The 18,273-nt window shown below is 53.0% G+C and overlaps 1 protein-coding gene across 2 annotated transcripts in view; it reads left to right on the forward strand.

Annotated features, from left to right (window-relative positions):
* The window catches only part of LOC119951027 (acetyl-coenzyme A synthetase 2-like, mitochondrial), a 64,750-nt gene that overhangs the window by 21,679 nt on the left and 24,798 nt on the right, over positions 1 to 18,273 (forward strand). For both annotated transcript variants that reach the window (XM_038774063.1, XM_038774071.1), the window contains exon 5: positions 800 to 952. In XM_038774063.1, coding sequence (XP_038629991.1) covers positions 800 to 952 — 153 coding nt within the window. The remainder of the gene's footprint in view (positions 1 to 799; positions 953 to 18,273) is intronic.

Raw genomic sequence — 18,273 nt, forward strand, 5'->3', positions numbered from 1 at the left:
CAGGCCTTATTAGTGGGCATTTCTAAAAAGGCAAAACCGGAGATAATATGCTGCAAATTACCCCCATGTGAGCATCTGCGTGAAATGTTCGCAATTCTAGCACAGGTGCTTAGTTAGAGCAAATCGATCGACACATCTGCTGAAATAGGCGACAAAGGAAGTTGGTGCAAACGTGTGAAAGAGATTTTATGTTAACATTCACACTGTAGAATACCCAGGCTGTGAGAACGTAAAGGGTTAGCTGTTCAATTGAGCCTCCCCCTGTCTATGTAATGGGCTCGACCTGCACTCTCAGTGATGAAGTACGTTAAAAAGGATTTGAGAAACAATTCTCAGGCATCAACCCTAAACTGTCCTCCATGGATTTATCCCCACTGTCTCAACCAGGCCAGGACCACAGTGCCCAAGCACAGGGCATTTGGCGAGCTGTGCCATTGCCAATTCTTACAACCGTAAATCCTCCACGGCGTCAGATAGTTTAACTTTACTTGTCATGCTGTTATCTTTAATTTGTTTTTCCCTTCTGTATATATGTGGCCCAGCACTGGAGTTACTGCCAACCTGCTCCTCCCCCACTGCAAATGGGGGCAGCCATCTTTGGCCCACCAGACGGGCTGAGGCCCCGAATGAAGGCAGTGCAAAGGGAAAGGGGATTAAATTGGTCTTTGCACAACCTTAGGTTCCTGCATATGTGAAACCTGAACTCAAACGTTTCAAACAGGGTTTGGATGGTTTCCCAGTATCTGTACTGCTCTGATTATTGCACAATGATATGGCTAAACAACGGCTGATTTTCCAGGAAATGATGAAAGAAGAAGCAGCATGTGACCCCGTTGCCATGGAGAGTGAGGACATGTTGTTCCTGTTGTACACGTCGGGGAGCACTGGGAAGCCTAAGGGTGTGGTGCACACGCAGGCTGGGTACCTTCTGTACACCTCTCTCACACACAGGGTAAGCAATGGCAGAGTAAAGTAAAATGCTGGCAATCTGAGATCAAGGCCCAAAATGTCAGATACATGCGGCAGGCCAGGCAGCGTGTGTAAAGGGGAAAGGTAGCTTAATATTTACAGAGTGTGTCTTTTTATAAAAAATATTTTTATTAGGGTATTTGCAATTTTCATAATAATAACAATAACAGCGACATAAACATGGTACAATAAACATTTCCACCCCAATCACAATCTTCACACACCCCAACCATAAACAACAGTCTGGCCCTCCCTCCAGCCCCCCCTCCCCCCTCCCCTACTTTGGCATTCTGCTTCTGCTGACATTTTAATTTTCCCCGAGAAAGTCGACGAACGGCTGCCACCTCCGGGTGAACCCTAACATTGACCCTCTTAAGGCAAACGTTATTTTTTTGAGGCTGAGAGGCTACCATGGAGGCAAAGACCAAGACGTCGGCCTCTTTCGCCCCCTGGACTCCTGGCTCGTCCGACACTCCAAAGATTGTCACCTCCGGACTGGGACTCGGCACCACCTGTGTTTTGAGTACCCTGGACATCATCCTATATGGGGTGTGTCTTTGACAAATTACAAATCATTAGGAGACCATGTGGCCAAATTAGTGTTTCACTTCTTCCCATGAAGTTTTAATCAAATCACAATCTTCGATAATTGAGTAATAGCCAGTTCAACTTGATGTTAGACTATGGCCCTGGCCGATACAAGATCCGGAAACTCTGCACAGAATCAATTCCCTCAGAACTGAAAGCAAAATACTGCGGATACTGGGAATGTGAAATAAAATCAATAATTGCTGGAAATGTTCCGCAGGTCTGGCAGCATCTGTGGAGAGAGAAAGCTCCATAGTTAGAAAGAGTGGATCCTCCGGCCTGTCGTACCATTGCACCAACTTCGAGGGGAATTTGGGCAAGCTCCTCCGGAGCACCCGGCCCCTGGCACCATTCGCTCAGCGGGCTAGAACTCTGGGAGGGAAGGCCCAATTGACTCGTGATTAACAGCAGGTACAGGCCTTCCAAGGTGACCTGAAACATTGGACAGGATCCGGGACCAAATGGAGGCTCTGAACCTGCACCTACTGGAAATGAGGCTGGAAGGGTGTAAGGAGAGTAGTATGAGGGTGGACAGAGTGTAGGATGGCCAAGGTGCTGGACAAGGGTGGCATTGGGTGGGCATGGTGCAGGACAAGGGGATGGTGTGGGGTGAACAAACTGTAAGGTGAGCAGGGTATAGGGCTGGAAGGGTATACAGTGGGAAGGGTGTAGCGCAAGAGAGCTGTTGGGTGGGTGGGTGAGGCATAGGATGGGCAGAGTGTAGGGCAGAAGGATGTACGGTGAGGGTGATGTAGGATTAGTAGGATGTTGAGAAAGTGTGATGTAGATTGAGTGGGGTGCAGGGTGAGTGAGGTGTAGGGTGAGTGGGGTGTAGGATGAGTGGAGTGTAGGGTGGATGGGTATAGGGTGAGAGGGTGTAGGGTGGGTGGGGTGTAGGGTGGGCAGGGTGTAGGGTGGGTAGGGTGTAGGGTGAGTGGGGTGTAGGGTGAGTGGGGTGTATGGTGAGTGGGGTGTAGGGTGGGCGGGGTGTAGGGTGGGCAGGGTGTAGTGTGAGTGGGATGTAGGGTGGGTGGCGTGCTGGGTGGCGGGGTGTAGGGTGGGTGGGGTGCTGGGTGGCGGGGTGGTGGGTGGGCGGGGTGTAGGGTGGGCGGGGTGTAGGGTGAGCGAGGTGTAGGGTGGGCGGGGTGTAGGGTGGGCGGGGTGTAGGGTGGGCGGGGTGTAGGGTGGGCAGGGTGTAGGGTGAGTGGGGTGTAGGGTGGGTGGGGTGTGGGGTGAGTGGGGTGCAGGGTGAGCGGGGTGTAGGGTGGGCGGGGTGTAGGGTGGGCGGGGTGTAGGGTGGGTGGGGTGTGGGGTGTAGGGTGGGTGGGGTGTGGGGTGTAGGGTGGGTGGGGTGTAGGGTGATGGGGTGTAGGGTGGGTGGGGTGTAGGGTGAGCAGGGTGTAGGGTGGGTGGGGTGTGGGGTGTAGGGTGGGTGGGGTGTGGGGTGTAGGGTGGGTGGGGTGTGGGGTGAGTGGGGTGCAGGGTGAGCGGGGTGTAGGGTGGGCGGGGTGTAGGGTGGGCGGGGTGTAGGGTGGGTGGGGTGTGGGGTGTAGGGTGGGTGGGGTGTGGGGTGTAGGGTGGGTGGGGTGTAGGGTGAGTGGGGTGTAGGGTGAGTGGGGTGTAGGGTGGGTGAGGTGTAGGGTGGGTGGGGTGTAGGGTGAGTGGGGTGTAGGGTGGGTGGGGTGTAGGGTGGGCGGGGTGTAGGGTGAGTGGGGTGTAGGGTGGGCAGGGTGTAGGGTGGGCGGGGGCAGGGTGGGAGGGGTGTAGGGGTGTAGGGTAGGTGGGGTGTAGGGTGGGCAGGGTGTAGGGTGAGCGGGGTGTAGGGTGGGGTATAGGGTGGGTGGGGTGTAGGGTGGGTGGGGTGCTGGTTGACGGGGTGTAGGGTGGGCGGGGTGTAGGGTGACTGGGGTGTAGGGTGGGTGGGGTGTAGGGTGGGTGGGTGTAGGGTGAATGGGGTGTAGGGTGAATGGGGTGTCGGGTGAGTGGGGTGTAGGGTGAGAGGGGTTCAGGGTGAGAGGGGTGCAGGGTGAGTGGGGTGTAGGGTGGGTGGGGTGTAGGGTGGGTGGGGTGTAGGGTGAGTGGGTGTAGGGTGGGCGGGTGTAGGGTAAATGGGGCGTAGGGTGAGTGGGGCGTAGGGTGAGTGGGGTGTAGGGTGAGTGGGGTGTAGGGGTGTAGGGTAGGCGGGGTGTAGGGTGGGTGGGGTGTAGGGTGAGTGGGGTGTAGAGTGAGTGGTGTGTAGGGTGGGTGGGGTTGTAGGGTGGGTGGGGTGTAGGGTGGGTGGGGTGTAGGGTGAGTGGGGTGTAGGGTGGGCGGGTGTAGGGTGAATGGGGTGTAGGGTGAGTGGGGTGTAGGGTGAGTGGGGTGTAGGGTGAGTGGGGTGTAGGGTGAGAGGGGTGCAGGGTGAGAGGGGTGTAGGGTGAGTGGGGTGTAGGGTGAGTGGGGTGTGGGGTGAGTGGGGTGTAGGGTGAGTGGTGTGTAGGGTGGGTGGGGTGTAGGGTGGGTGGGGTGTAGGGTGGGTGGGGTGTAGGGTGAGTGGGGTGTAGGGTGGACGGGTGTAGGGTGAATGGGGTGTAGGGTGAGTGGGGTGTAGGGTGAGTGAGGTGTAGGGTGAGTGGGGTGTAGGGTGAGTGGGGTGTAGGGTGAGAGGGGTGCAGGGTGAGAGGGGTGCAGGGTGAGAGGGGTGTACGGTGAGTGGGGTGTAGGGTGAGTGGGGTGTAGTGTGAGTGGGGTGTAGGGTGAGTGGGGTGTAGGGTGGGTGGGGTGTTGGGTGAGTGGGGTGTAGGGTGAGTGGGGTGTAGGGTGGGAGGGGTGTTGGGTGAGTGGGGTGTAGGGTGAGTGGGGTGTAGGGTGAGTGGGGTGCAGGGTGAGTGGGGTGTAGGGTGGATGGGGTGTTGGGTGAGTGGGGTTAAGGGTGAGTGGGGTGTAGGGTGAGTGGGGTGCAGGGTGAGTGGGGTGCAGGGTGAGTGGGGTGCAGGGTGAGTGGGGTGCAGGGTGAGTGGGGTGCAGGGTGAGTGGGGTGTAGGGTGAGTGGGGTGCGGGGTGAGTGGGTGAGGGGTGAGTGGGGTGTAGGGTGAGTGGGGTGTAGGGTGAGTGGGGTGTAGGGTGAGTGGGGTGTAAGGTGAGGGGGGTGCAGGGTGAGTGGGGTGCAGGGTGAGTGGTGTATAGGGTGGGCGGGGTATAGGCTCAGTGGGGTATAGGGTCAGTGGAGTATAGGGTCAGTGGGATATAGGGTCAGTGGGGTATAGGGTCAGTGGGATATAGGGTCAGTGGTGTATAGGGTCAGTGGTGTATAGGGTGGGCGGGGTATAGGCTCAGTGGGGTATAGGGTCAGTGGAGTATAGGGTCAGTGGGATATAGGGTCAGTGGGGTATAGGGTCAGTAGGGTATAGGGTCAGTGGGGTATAGGGTGGATGGGGATTAGGGTGAGTGGGGTATAGGGTCAGTGGGGTATAGGGTCAGTGGGGTATAGGGTCATTAGGGTATAGGGTCAGTAGGGTATAGGGTCAGTGGGGTGTAGGGTCAGTGGGGTATAGGGTCAGTGGGGTATAGGGTCAGTGGGGTACAGGGTGAGTGGGGTACAGGGTGAGTGGGGTATAGGGTGAGTGGGATATTGGGTCAGTGGGGTATAGGGTGAGTGGGGTATAGGGTGAGTGGGGTGTAGGGTGGGTGGGGTGTAGGGTGGGTGGGGTGTAGGGTGGGTGGGGTGTAGGGTGAGTGGGGTGTAGGGTGGACGGGTGTAGGGTGAATGGGGTGTAGGGTGAGTGGGGTGTAGGGTGAGTGGGGTGTAGGGTGAATGGGGTGTAGGGTGAGTGGGGTGTAGTGTGAGTGGGGTGTAGGGTGAGTGGGGTGTAGGGTGAGTGGGGTGTAGGGTGGGTGGGGTGTTGGGTGAGTGGGGCGTAGGGTGAGTGGGGTGTAGGGTGAGTGGGGTGTAGGGTGAGTGGGGTGTAGGGTGAGTGGGGTGCAGGGTGAGTGGGGTGTAGGGTGAGTGGGGTGAGTGGGGTGTAGGGTGAGTGGTGTGTAGGGTGGGTGGGGTGTAGGGTGGGTGGGGTGTAGGGTGGGTGGGGTGTAGGGTGGGTGGGGTGTAGGGTGAGTGGGGTGTAGGGTGGGCGGGTGTAGGGTGAGTGGGGTGTAGGGTGAGTGGGGTGTAGGGTGAGTGGGGTGTAGGGTGAGAGGGGTGCAGGGTGAGAGGGGTGTAGGGTGAGTGGGGTGTAGGGTGAGTGGGGTGTGGGGTGAGTGGGGTGTAGGGTGAGTGGTGTGTAGGGTGGGTGGGGTGTAGGGTGGGTGGGGTGTAGGGTGGGTGGGGTGTAGGGTGGGTGGGGTGTAGGGTGAGTGGGGTGTAGGGTGGACGGGTGTAGGGTGAATGGGGTGTAGGGTGAGTGGGGTGCAGGGTGAGTGAGGTGTAGGGTGAGTGGGGTGTAGGGTGAGTGGGGTGTAGGGTGAGAGGGGTGCAGGGTGAGAGGGGTGCAGGGTGAGAGGGGTGTAGGGTGAGTGGGGTGTAGGGTGAGTGGGGTGTAGTGTGAGTGGGGTGTAGGGTGAGTGGGGTGTAGGGTTAGTGGGGTGTTGGGTGAGTGGGGTGTAGGGTGAGTGGGGTGTAGGGTGGGAGGGGTGTTGGGTGAGTGGGGTGTAGGGTGAGTGGGGTGTAGGGTGAGTGGGGTGCAGGGTGAGTGGGGTGTAGGGTGGGTGGGGTGTTGGGTGAGTGGGGTGTAGGTTGAGTGGGGTGTAGGGTGAGTGGGGTGCAGGGTGAGTGGGGTGCAGGGTGAGTGGGGTGCAGGGTGAGTGGGGTGCAGGGTGGGTGGGGTGTAGGGTCAGTGGGATATAGGGTCAGTGGTGTATAGGGTCAGTGGTGTATAGGGTGGGTGGGGTATAGGCTCAGTGGGGTATAGGGTCAGTGGAGTATAGGGTCAGTGGGATATAGGGTCAGTGGGGTATAGGGTCAGTAGGGTATAGGGTCAGTGGGGTATAGGGTGGATGGGGTATAGGGTGAGTGGGGTATAGGGTCAGTGGGGTATAGGGTCATTAGGGTATAGGGTCAGTAGGGTATAGGGTCAGTGGGGTGTAGGGTCAGTTGGGTATAGGGTCAGTGGGGTATAGGGTCAGTGGGGTACAGGGTGAGTGGGGTACAGGGTGAGTGGGGTATAGGGTGAGTGGGGTATCGGGTCAGTGGGGTATAGGGTGAGTGGGGTATAGGGTGAGTGGTGTGTAGGGTGGGTGGGGTGTAGGGTGGGTGGGGTGTAGGGTGGGTGGGGTGTAGGGTGAGTGGGGTGTAGGGTGGACGGGTGTAGGGTGAATGGGGTGTAGGGTGCGTGGGGTGTAGGGTGAATGGGGTGTAGGGTGAGTGGGGTGTAGTGTGAGTGGGGTGTAGGGTGAGTGGGGTGTAGGGTGAGTGGGGTGTAGGGTGAGTGGGGTGTAGGGTGAGTGGGGTGGAGGGTGAGTGGGGTGCAGGGTGAGTGGGGTGCAGGGTGAGTGGGGTGCAGGGTGAGTGGGGTGCAGGGTGAGTGGGGTGCAGGGTGAGTGGGGTGTAGGGTCTGTGGGGTGTAGGGTGAGTGGGGTATAGGGTGAGTGGGGTGTAGTGTCAGTGGGGTATAGGGTGAGTGGGGTATAGGGTCAGTGGGATATAGGGTCAGTGGTGTATAGGGTCAGTGGTGTATAGGGTGGGCGGGGTATAGGCTCAGTGGGGTATAGGGTCAGTGGGGTATAGGGTCAGTGGAGTATAGGGTCAGTGGGATATAGGGTCAGTGGGGTATAGGGTCAGTAGGGTATAGGGTCAGTGGGGTATAGGGTGGATGGGGTATAGGGTGAGTGGGGTATAGGTGAGTGGGGTATAGGGTCAGTGGGGTATAGGGTCAGTAGGGTATAGGGTCAGTAGGGTGTAGGGTCAGTGGGGTGTAGGGTCAGTGGGGTATAGGGTCAGTGGGGTATAGGGTCAGTGGGGTATAGGGTGAGTGGGGTATAGGGTGAGTGGGGTATAGGGTCAGTGGGGTATAGGGTCAGTAGGGTATAGGGTCAGTAGGGTGTAGGGTCAGTGGGGTGTAGGGTCAGTGGGGTATAGGGTCAGTGGGGTATAGGGTCAGTGGGGTATAGGGTGAGTGGGGTATAGGGTGAGTGGGGTATAGGGTCAGTGGGGTATCGGGTCAGTGGGGTATCGGGTCAGTGGGGTATCGGGTCAGTGGGGTATAGGGTGAGTGGGGTATAGGGTGAGTGGTGTGTAGGGTGGGTGGGGTGTAGGGTGGGTGGGGTGTAGGGTGAGTGGTGTGTAGGGTGGACGGGTGTAGGGTGAATGGGGTGTAGGGTGAGTGGGGTGTAGGGTGAATGGGGTGTAGGGTGACTGGGGTGTAGGGTCTGTGGGGTATAGGGTCAGTGGGGTATAGGGTCAGTGGGGTATAGGGTCAGTGGGGTACAGGATCAGTGGGGTATAGGGTCAGTGGGGTATAGGGTCAGTGGGGTATAGGGTCAGTGGGGTATAGGGTCAGTAGGGAATAGGGTCCGTGTGGTGTAGGGTGAGTGGGATGTTGGATGTAATATTGCCAGGTATAAGGATATTAGCTATGACCGAAGCAATGAGATTGGTCAATGCTCTGTCAGCATTCTGTAACCACACCGTTATGTGGAATGTGATTTGTGGGAGGGATGTAGAAAACAGTGCCGTCTTTGAACTGTTTTTAAAATGGTTATTCAGCAGTCACAATATAAATTTTGTAAAAATTCCTACATTCTTTTCTGAGTTTATAGGGTACCTATTGTCCTCCAGCGATGAAGCAGGCGTTGTCGGCCTGTTTCTTCCCCGAGGGGGAGCCTTTCTCGCTGCCCTGGTGCTCTGGACTTAGAAATGTGGTTGTGTGAATCTCAGCCAGGCCTTGGATTGAGTGGGGAGTGGGGAGGGGGGAGGGGTGGGGAAGGTGAGGAATTTAATGTTGTGACTAACTGCAGCTGATGGGGGAGGCCACTGCGCTCACACCTGTGAATGGCTGTTAACCCTTTCAGTACTGATCCAGATGGCTGGTGAAATGTGTTCACTCAGAAAAAAACAGTAATTCCTGGAAATGACTGCTGCTGGTTCAAACTGGAGTTCCAATTGAAGGTGTCAATGACCAGTCTGGAGCAGTACCAGTCATTTCCCAGGTTTTACTGGGCTTGGTTCTGTCGGTGCTGGTATTATTATCCACTAGCAGTAGCAGACCACTAGCGCGGTTGCTTCACAGCTCCAGGGTCCCAGGTTCGATTCCGCCTTGGGTCACTGTCTGTGCGGAGTCTGCACGTTCCCCCCCGTGTCTGCGTGGGTTTCCTCCGGGTGCTCCGGTTTCATCCCACAGTCCAAAGATGTGCAGGTTAGGTGGATTGACCCTTAGTGTCCAAAATTGCCCTTAGTGTTGGGTGGGGTTACTGGGTTATGAGGATAGGGTGGAGGTGTTGGCCTTGGGTAGGGTGCTCTTTCCAAGAGCTGGTGCAGACTCAATGGGCCGAATGGCCTCCTTCTGCACTGTAAATTCTATGAAATTGCATTCGGCGATTGGCTGGAGAATCCCCGTTCATGACCGAATCGGAGGTGGTGCTGCTTCGCGGTGCTCCGCCCCCTACAAAGCGTCGTACTTGGAGAGTACACCGTGCACCGTATCATCGGCCTCAGGACATTGCCTGAGGCCTATCCCCCGATGCTCTGACCCCGACCGGCCAAGTTCCCAATGGTGTGGTCGCGTGTGGCCTTATCCGTCGGCAGCTCGGCCTGGCGGCTGCGGACTCGGTCCAGCACCGCCACAGTCTGGGGGAGGGCCGATCTACGGGCAGGGGGGACTCTGCCAGGGGCTGGGAATACTGTGGTCTAGGGCGTGCGAGCCGGCTAAAGGGGGGGCACTATTTCGCGGGCCGGGTCCGAGACTGGCCGGCGCCATGTTGCACGGTGCATCTGCTGCAGGCCGCCGCTGTGCGCATGCGCGGCCACGGACCCGGAAATTCTCTGGTCGTATCGGCAGCTAGAGCCGGGTGCTCTGCACCGCCGGCATGCTGGCCCCCGGCAAAACGGAGGATTTGTGGCTGTTTTACCCCATTTTTTCTGTCGTAAAACGCCACCGTTCCTACACCTCAAAATCGACAAATCCAGCCCAGGGTCTTCAGCAGAGATAGGCACAGGACTGGGAGGCAACAAGGTGCTTACGTAAGAAGTCTAAAGCACTGGGGTGAAAGTATAATTAATGAAGGACTTTTGAAACTTTGGGGGAAATCGAGTTTCCACATGCGAGCTAAATGTTCAGATTACCTGCTTCAGTGATGTGGATTGAGTGATAGATATTAATCAGACGATGGGGAACTCGGTAACTTTATTTTTATAGGGCAGCACGGTGGCACAGTGGGTTAGCCCTGCTGCCTCACGGCGCCGAGGTCCCAGGTTCGATCCCGGCTCTGGGTCACTGTTCGTGTGGAGTTTGCACATTCTCCCCGTGTTTGCGTGGGTTTCGCTCCCACAACCCAAAGATGTGCAGGATAGGTGGATTGAACACGATAAATTGCCCCTTAATTGGAAAAAAAATTAATTGGGTACACTAAATTTAAAAAAAAAAACTTTATTTTTATTATTATATTATTATCAGACGATGTTGAACTGCGTAACTTTTCAATTGCACCCTAGGATCTTTTATGCCCACCCAGGAGCAGGTCTTAGATTTAATGTCATATTCAGAAAGCTGCACCTCTAACAGTGCAGCATTCCCTCGTTACTGCACAGGGAGTGTCAGCTTAAACTTTGTGCTCAAATCTCGCGAGTGGGGCACGAACGTACAACACTCTGCCTCACAGGATACGGCGGCAACAACTGAGACAAAGCTGATGCGCCTTCACACGTTAATAAGTAGCTTCGCTGATGTAATATGAGTGAGGTTCAGCTTCTTAATCGCACTGACGAGATCAGAATATTATTTAGAGGTTTGAGAATACTGTCCCATGTTTTTTTCAGCCAATTTCTGTTTATTTTACTGTGCAGTTTGGAAGCCGAAAATAACACCAGGAAGTGTTGGAAACACTCAGCAGGTCTAGCAGCATGTGTGGAGAGAGAAACAATTTTTATTTCCTTTTTAAAAAAATTAATTTAGAGTACCCAAATCATATTTTTTTTCCAATTAAGGGGCAATTCAGCGTGGCCAATCCACCTAGCTTGCACATCTTTTGGGTTGTGGGGGCGAAACACACGCAAACACGGGGAGAATGTGCAAACTCCACACGGACAGTGACCCAGAGCCAGGATCGAACCTGGGACCTCGGCACCATGAGGCACAGGGCTAACCCACTGCGCCACCGTGCTGCCCACGTGACTCTTTTTCAAAGCAGTGTTCAGGTTTGCAGTACCCCCAGTATTTTGCCTGTGTTTTGGGGTCCCTGCTAGTTTAACGTGTCTGGGTTAATACATTTGGTTGGAGCAATTCTAGAACTGCTTCACATTAAAGACCAGACTGTTTTGAAATTAGAGAGCAAGAAATTAAAACCGGCACACTATTAACGATACAGTCCCAGGGCGGTACAGTGGCGCAGTGGTTAGCACTGCTGCCTCACAGCTCCGAGATCCCGGGTTTGATCCCGGCCCCGGGTCTGTGTGGAGTTTGCACATTCTCCCCGCGTCTGCCTGGTTTTCACCCCACAATCCAAAGATGTGCAGGTTCGGTGGATTGGCCATGCTAAATTGCCCTTAATTGGAAAAAAATGAATTGGGTACTATAAGTTTTTTTAAAAACCAAAAAAAAATACACTCCGTGTCTCCGATGATCGCATGTGTACAGCAATTCTATTGAAAGGAATGAGTTTCCTGGAGTTTGACCCAGTTTGTCCTGCATTGTGTACTGGTGCCAGTCTGCTACAATAAAACATACACTGTCAGGCATTTAATATAGGACATGACCAAAGTGCATCTAAAGCTCAAAGTTTAGGAACTCTATCATTTCCTAGATAAATCCGGAATACGTATTTATGATGGGAACGATAAAAGGTTCTGTTTGAAGGTTGGAGAAACAAAATAACTTGTGGGCCATGTTTAGCATTCATAAAGAACCTGTTAGTTGTTTGTACATCAACTGGAAAATGTTGTTAAACCATTGTGGTGGGCAGGGGGGAGGGGAGCAATTATTTGGCCACTTAATCGCTTTTGGTATACTCTCGAAGGCCATGTAAATCAAATGAATTGTGTTGTCAACAGCTAACTTGCTATACCATTTATTGCATGAAAAGCCCTCGTCAGGGTTAGTTAATTAGTTACATTGGATTAACAATCATCCTTCCCTGCCCCCCCGTCTAAACGTAATTCGATATAATACTCACTATGGAACTGCTGCATTTGAATGAGGAGTATTTTAATAAGACTTTTAAGAAAATTGTCATTCATTGACTTACTTTTTTCATTATTTTATAGGATGTGGGCTTCGCTGGCTAGGCTAGCATTTATTGCCCATCCCTAATTGCCCTTGAGAAAATGGTGGTTCGGGTTAGGGTGTGCTGCCTTCTTGAACCGCAGCAGTCCATGTGGTGTAGGTACACCCACATTGCTGTTAGGAACGGAGTACCAGGATTTTGTACCCAATGACAGTGAAGCAATGGCCTTGTCCTTCTAATAATCAAGCGAACTGCTTTGTATGGATGGTGTTGAGCTTCTTTTTGTTTTTAAAGTTAGGGTACCCAATTTTTTTTCCCAATGGGGAAATTTAGCATGGCCAATCCACCGAACCTGCACATCTTTGAGGTGTGGGGGTGAAACCCACGCAGACACGGGGAGAATGTGCAAACTCCACACGGACAGTGACCCAGGGCTGGGATTCGAATCCGGGTCCTCAGCGGCGCAGTCCCAGTGCTAACCACTGCGCCACATGCCGCCCTTGTGTTGAGCTTCTTGAATGTTGTTGGAGCTGCACTCATCTTAGCAAGTGGAGAGTATTCCATCACACCTCTGACTTGTGTCTTGTTCTTTTAAAAATAATTTTTATTCAAATTTTTCAACAACAAATTTTCTCCCAACAACAAAATAAACAAGGTATAGAAATAAACAGAAAGAAGGACCCCCCCAATACAAAGCAATAAATTAATAACAATACAAAAAAGAAAAAAGTAGCAAACAAACAGTCGCAAAAACAGACCCATAACCCACCCCTCCTTACCCTCCCCCCCGCCTCCCCCGGGTTCCTGCTGAGATTGACCACCCTCTAACCCTCCGCTAGAAAATCGAGAAAGGGCTGCCATCGCCGGAAGAACCCTTGTACCGACCCCCTCAGGGCAAACTTGACCTTCACCAGCCGACTTGTGTCTTGTTGATGGTGAACAGCCTTTGGGGGGTCAGGAGGTGCAGAGTTCCCAGACTCTGACCTGCTCTTGTGACCAAAGTATTTATATGGCTAGTCTAGCGCAGCGTCTGGTCAATGGTAACCCCCAGGATGTTGACAGTGGGACATTAAGTGATGGTAATCCTATTGAATGTCAAAGGCCAATGATTAGATCCTCTCTTGTAGGAGATGCCTGGCACTTGTGTGGTGTGAATGTAACTTGCAACTCTCAGTCCAAGCCTGGATATTGTCCAGGTTTAGCTGCATTTGGACAGGGACTGCTTCAATATCTGAGAATTTGTGAGTGGTGCTCCTCATTGTGCAGTCATCCACAAATATCCCCATTTCTGAACTTTTTTTTAAATAAATTTAGAGTACCCAATTATTTTTTTCCAATTAAGGGGCAGTTTAGCGTGGCCAATCCACCTATCTTGCACATCTTTGGGTTGTGGGGGTGAGACCCACGCAGACACGGGGAGAATGTGCAAACTCCTCACGGACAGTGACCCAGAGCCAGGATTCGAACCCGGGTCCTCAGCGCCGTAGGCAGCAATGCTAACCACTGTGCCACCGTGCTGCCCCCCCCCCCCAATTTCTGAACTTACGGGCCTAAATATTTTGGGTGTCAGACTTCGACTCCCACCACCTGGAGAGTTGGAGAGGAGCACATCCTCACCATCTCCAACAGGCCTGCTGCCATTTTACGCTCTAATGAACGTTGATTGGCAGCAGGTGGGACTTCCGGGTGGAAGTCCCGCCTTGGAGAGCTTCCAGCCACTCTGGTTGGCCGACAGCTTTACAGCTCATCCAGACACAGCACTGCAGAGGCCGGAAGAGGCACTGCAGCAATGTGCCTGCGACTAAGTGTCGGGACATGGAGGCGAGGCAAGTGGGAGGGGCCCCGGGGAGGGGTGGAAACTCTTGAGGATGTCGTGAGGAGGATATTTGGGTTAACGGAGGATAGGCCGGACAGGGGAAAGTCCAGAGGTGTCTGGTCCTTGAGGGGATCTTGCCCCCGGAGGGAGCCTTCTGACGGGGGTGCATTCCCCTCCCATCTTCCCACCTGAGATCAAGCATGGTAAATTTTTCTGTTTCGCGCCTTACCTATCCGGTGCCTGCCAGCCTAAAAATTGTGTCTTGGTGGGAAAAGATCCTTAAGTGGCCGTTAAGTGGCCACTCAAGGGCAATAATTGGGCAAGAGTGAGTTTCCTGTCGGGGGCCCTGCCCATTCCAACATAAACTCCCTCCTGGGCCGGGGCGGGGTAGTTGCAATATCAGGCTCCTCCCCGCCTCAAAACCCACCAGAGGGGGCATAACATTCAAGCCATGATGGAGGAAAGGTCATTGATGAAGCAGCTGAAGATGGTTAGGCCGAGGGCACCACCTTGTGAAACCCCTGTTAGTGACGTCCCGGGACTGAGATGATCTCTCCAACAAACACAACCATTTTCCTTATTGCTGGGCATGACTCCAACCAGTGGGCAGTTTTCCCATTGACTCTAGTTTTGCTCAGGGTCCTTGATACCACACAAGAACAACTGCCTCTGCTCAGACAGTCTGTGGTTTACCTTGTGTGGAGTAAAGGGTTAACTCTAACACCAGCGGAAGGAACTGTGTCAATGTCACTCGTTGAGGGAAGCTGAATAAGTGGTATCTTAGAGAGTAGCTGCAGCGATGTCCTGCCCTTACTTAACCATTATAAATAATATGTAAATAAATATGTTTTCAACCATTGCCTCCAACAAGGTCCCTTCCCAGCAAGAGTAAAAAGCTGACAAATTGCAAGATAAAACCACGATAATGGACCTTGGACCAGTTTTTTCTTTGTGAAAGGTCACGGTGAACAGATAAAAACTGGTCGCCTGAGTTCCTTCCCCTCTCATTGTCTCTGATTCCCGCTCCTCAGGACCCCTGCGGACAGGGCTGGCGTGGATGCAAGTAAGCGCGAGGGACCGCCGGGCGGGCCAGCGGGAAGCAGTTTTCTCACCGCTGCTTTACCCTGATGCTGTACCGAAGCACAACTTTACAATTTACACTGAGCCTCGGCAGCCACGGTGGTACATGGTGTTGAGCCGCTCTAAATAGGGGCTGATAGACTCGTCTGTTGCGAGGGCCACAAATACTGCAGAGGCTGGAAATCTGAAATAAAACCAGAAAGTGCTGAAAATCCTCAACACATCTGTTTGGAGAGAAAAACAGAGGTCGTTGACCTCTCGTCAGACCTTTCAACCAAAGGTCATCAAGCTGAAAAGTTAGCTCTGGTTCCCTCTCCACAGTTGCCGCCCGGCTTGCTGCATTTTCCCGATATCTTCTGTTCATATTTTCCCTAATTTGTGTCTGGCTTTCATCTTCTCAAACCAAGAGGATTTTGCCCTGTACTCAGCCCATGACCTATGAGGTTGGCGCTTGAGGGAATCCAGTTATTGAAGCCAATTGACAATGAACTGTCACTGATGCTCATTCCTGGCTCCTAGTATCCGGCCTAGTGTCAATTTTCCCACTTATGCTGATGATAGAGGCACAGCCGCACCATCACCCCTCTCGACTCCTCCATTGTCTCGAAGTTATCAGACTGCTTGTCCGACATTCGGTACTGAATGCGCAGAAAACCTCTCCCATTAAATATTGGGAAGAGTGAGGCCAGTGTGTTTCACCCGCTCCTACAGACTCCACTTCCCTGGCTGCCAATTTCATCCTCTTCCTGGCAACTGTCGGGGACTGAACCAGACTGCTCGCAATCTTGGCATCACACCTGACCTCTTGGTGAACTTCTGACTATATTTGTTCCATCGTGAAGACTTGGCTATTTCAACCTCTGTAACATCACCCGTCTGCCTGAGTGCTGTTGAAAACCTCAACCATGTCTTCGATGCTTCTGGATTTGACTGGCTGACCTCCCACATTCTACCCCCCCAAATACTTGTGGGAATCCAAATCTCTGCTGCCAGGACCGGTGCCCCATCTCCTCTGTGCTCGCTGGCTCCCAGTGAAGCAAAGCCTCAATTTATAAACAATGTATTCCTTCATGGGATCTGGGTGTCGCTGGCTAGGCCAGCATTTATTGCCCATCGCCAATTGCCCTTGGGAAGGTGGTGGCGCGCTGCCTTCCTGAACCGCTGCAGCCCCTGTGGTGTAGGTACACCCACAGTGCTGTTAGGGAGGGAGTTCCAGGTTTTTGATCCAGTGACAGTGAACAAGCAGCGATATAGTTCCAAGTCAGGCTGGTGACTGAGCTGGAGGGGAAGTTACAGGTGTCTATCTTCACCTGCGCCAGCTGCCCCTGTTTGTCTGGGCGATCGAGATTGCGGGTTTGGAAGGTGCTGCTGAAGGAATCTTGGTGAGATTGCTGCAGTGCATCTTGTAGCACCAGCGGTGGAGGGAGTGAATGTTTAAGGTGGTGCGTGGGGTGCCAGTCAAGTGGGGTGCTTTACCTTTGATGAAGGGGGTTCAGCAATAGTGATGTCATTGAATGTCATGGGGTGTTATTCAGAATCTCTCTTACTGGAGATGCTCATTATCTGTCACTGGTGGGCATGTCTGTTGTTCAGGTCTTTCTGGCAGGAACTGCTATCTGTGGAATGGCGAATGTTATTGAATACTACAATCATCTGTGAGCATCCACACTCTGACCTTATGATGGTAGGTAGGTATGGCAGCATGGTGGCCCACAGGGTAGCACTGCTGCCTCATGGTGCCGAGGTCCCAAGTTCAATCCCGGCTCCGAGTCACTGTCCGTGTGGAGTTTGCACATTGTCCCCTTGTTTGCGTGGGTTTCGTCCCACAACCCAAAGATGTGCAGGGTAGGTGGATTGGCCACGCTAAATTGCCCCTTAATTGGAAAAAATGAATTGGGTACTAGAAATTTATATTAAAAAAGTAATGGTAGGTAGGTCGTTGATGAAACAGCTAAAATGGTCCGAGGACCCTTCACTTAGGAACTCTAGCAGCAATATCCTGGGGCTGGGATAATTGACCTCCAATAATAACAATTGTCTTCCTTTGTGCTCAATATTACTCCATCCCCCGGATTCCCATAGACTTCCATTTTACCAGGTTTCCTTGATGTGACATTCAGTTAATTGCTACCTTGATGTCAAATGCAGTCACCTCAGTCCATACAATCATAGAATCCCTACAGTGCAGAAAAAGGCCATTCGGCCCATTGAGTCTGCACTGACCCTCTGAAAGAGCACCCTACCCAGGCCCACTCCCCCTGCCCTATCCCTGAAACCCTGAAACCTAACCTACACATCGTTGGATACTAAGGGGCAATTTGGCATGGCCAATCCACCTAAGCTGCACGATTTTGGACCAAAGCCGCATTGTGTCTGCAGCTGAGAGATCCTCATAGAACCCAAACTAGGCACTGTTTATCAGGTGCTGCTTGATAGCACCTTGCTGATGATTGAGAGCAGGCTGATAGGGAGGTAATTGGTCAGATCAGATATGTCCTGCTTTCTGTGGTCAGGACATAACTGGCACACTTTCCCCATTGTTGGGTAGATGCCAGTCTGCCAGTGTTGTAGCTGTTCTGGAGCAGCTTGGCTCGTTCTGGAATAATTGTCTTTAATACTGCAGCTGATATGCTGTCGGGATCCTAGCCTTTGCCGTATTCAGCGCCTTCTGCCATGTCTTGATATTGCATGGAGTGAATTAAATTAGCTGATGACAGGTATCTGTGATGCTGGGGAGCTCAGGAGAAGGTTGAAACGGATCTTCCACTCGACGCTTATCGAATCATAGATTCCCTACAGTGCAGAAGAAAGCCATTCAGCCCATCGAGTCTGCACCGACCCTTTGAATGAGCACTCTACCCCTTTACACTCCCTCCTCCACCCCGCCCTACCCCGTAACCCCATAACCTAACGTACATATCCCTGGACATGAAGGGGAAATTTAGTGTGGCCAATCCACCTAACCCGCACATCTGTGGACATCTAGCTGTAAATAGTTGTAATTATAATTTGCACTGAGGTGCTGGGTTCCGCCATCAGCATGCAATGTTTTGTGGACCTCGTCCTCCCATTAGTCGTACATGATGGTTGACAATTAAAGAACGGGACTGCAGAGCAGGTCTGTATAAAATGCTAGTGTGACCCAAGTTGTATCGTTGTGTCCAGTTCTGGGCACTCCACTTGGGAAGGACATGAGGAAACCAGGAGGGACAGAGGAGGTTTGCTGAAATGGTTTTCAGCATGTGGGATTACCATTATGCCAGCTGATTGCTAAAGAAATTTGGCATATCTGCATTGACTCTCACAAACTTCGAAAGATGTGCTATAGAGAGCATCCTATACGACTGAGCCACAGCCTGGTATGGCAACTGCTCGGTCCAAGATTGCAAGAAGCTGCAGACTGTGGTGAACTCAGCCCAATGCATCACACAAACTTGCCACCCCCACATTGATTCTGTCTACACCTCCCGCTG

The sequence above is a fragment of the Scyliorhinus canicula genome, chromosome 2, assembly GCF_902713615.1.
Source record: "Scyliorhinus canicula chromosome 2, sScyCan1.1, whole genome shotgun sequence".
Taxonomy (NCBI): Eukaryota; Metazoa; Chordata; class Chondrichthyes; order Carcharhiniformes; family Scyliorhinidae; genus Scyliorhinus; species Scyliorhinus canicula.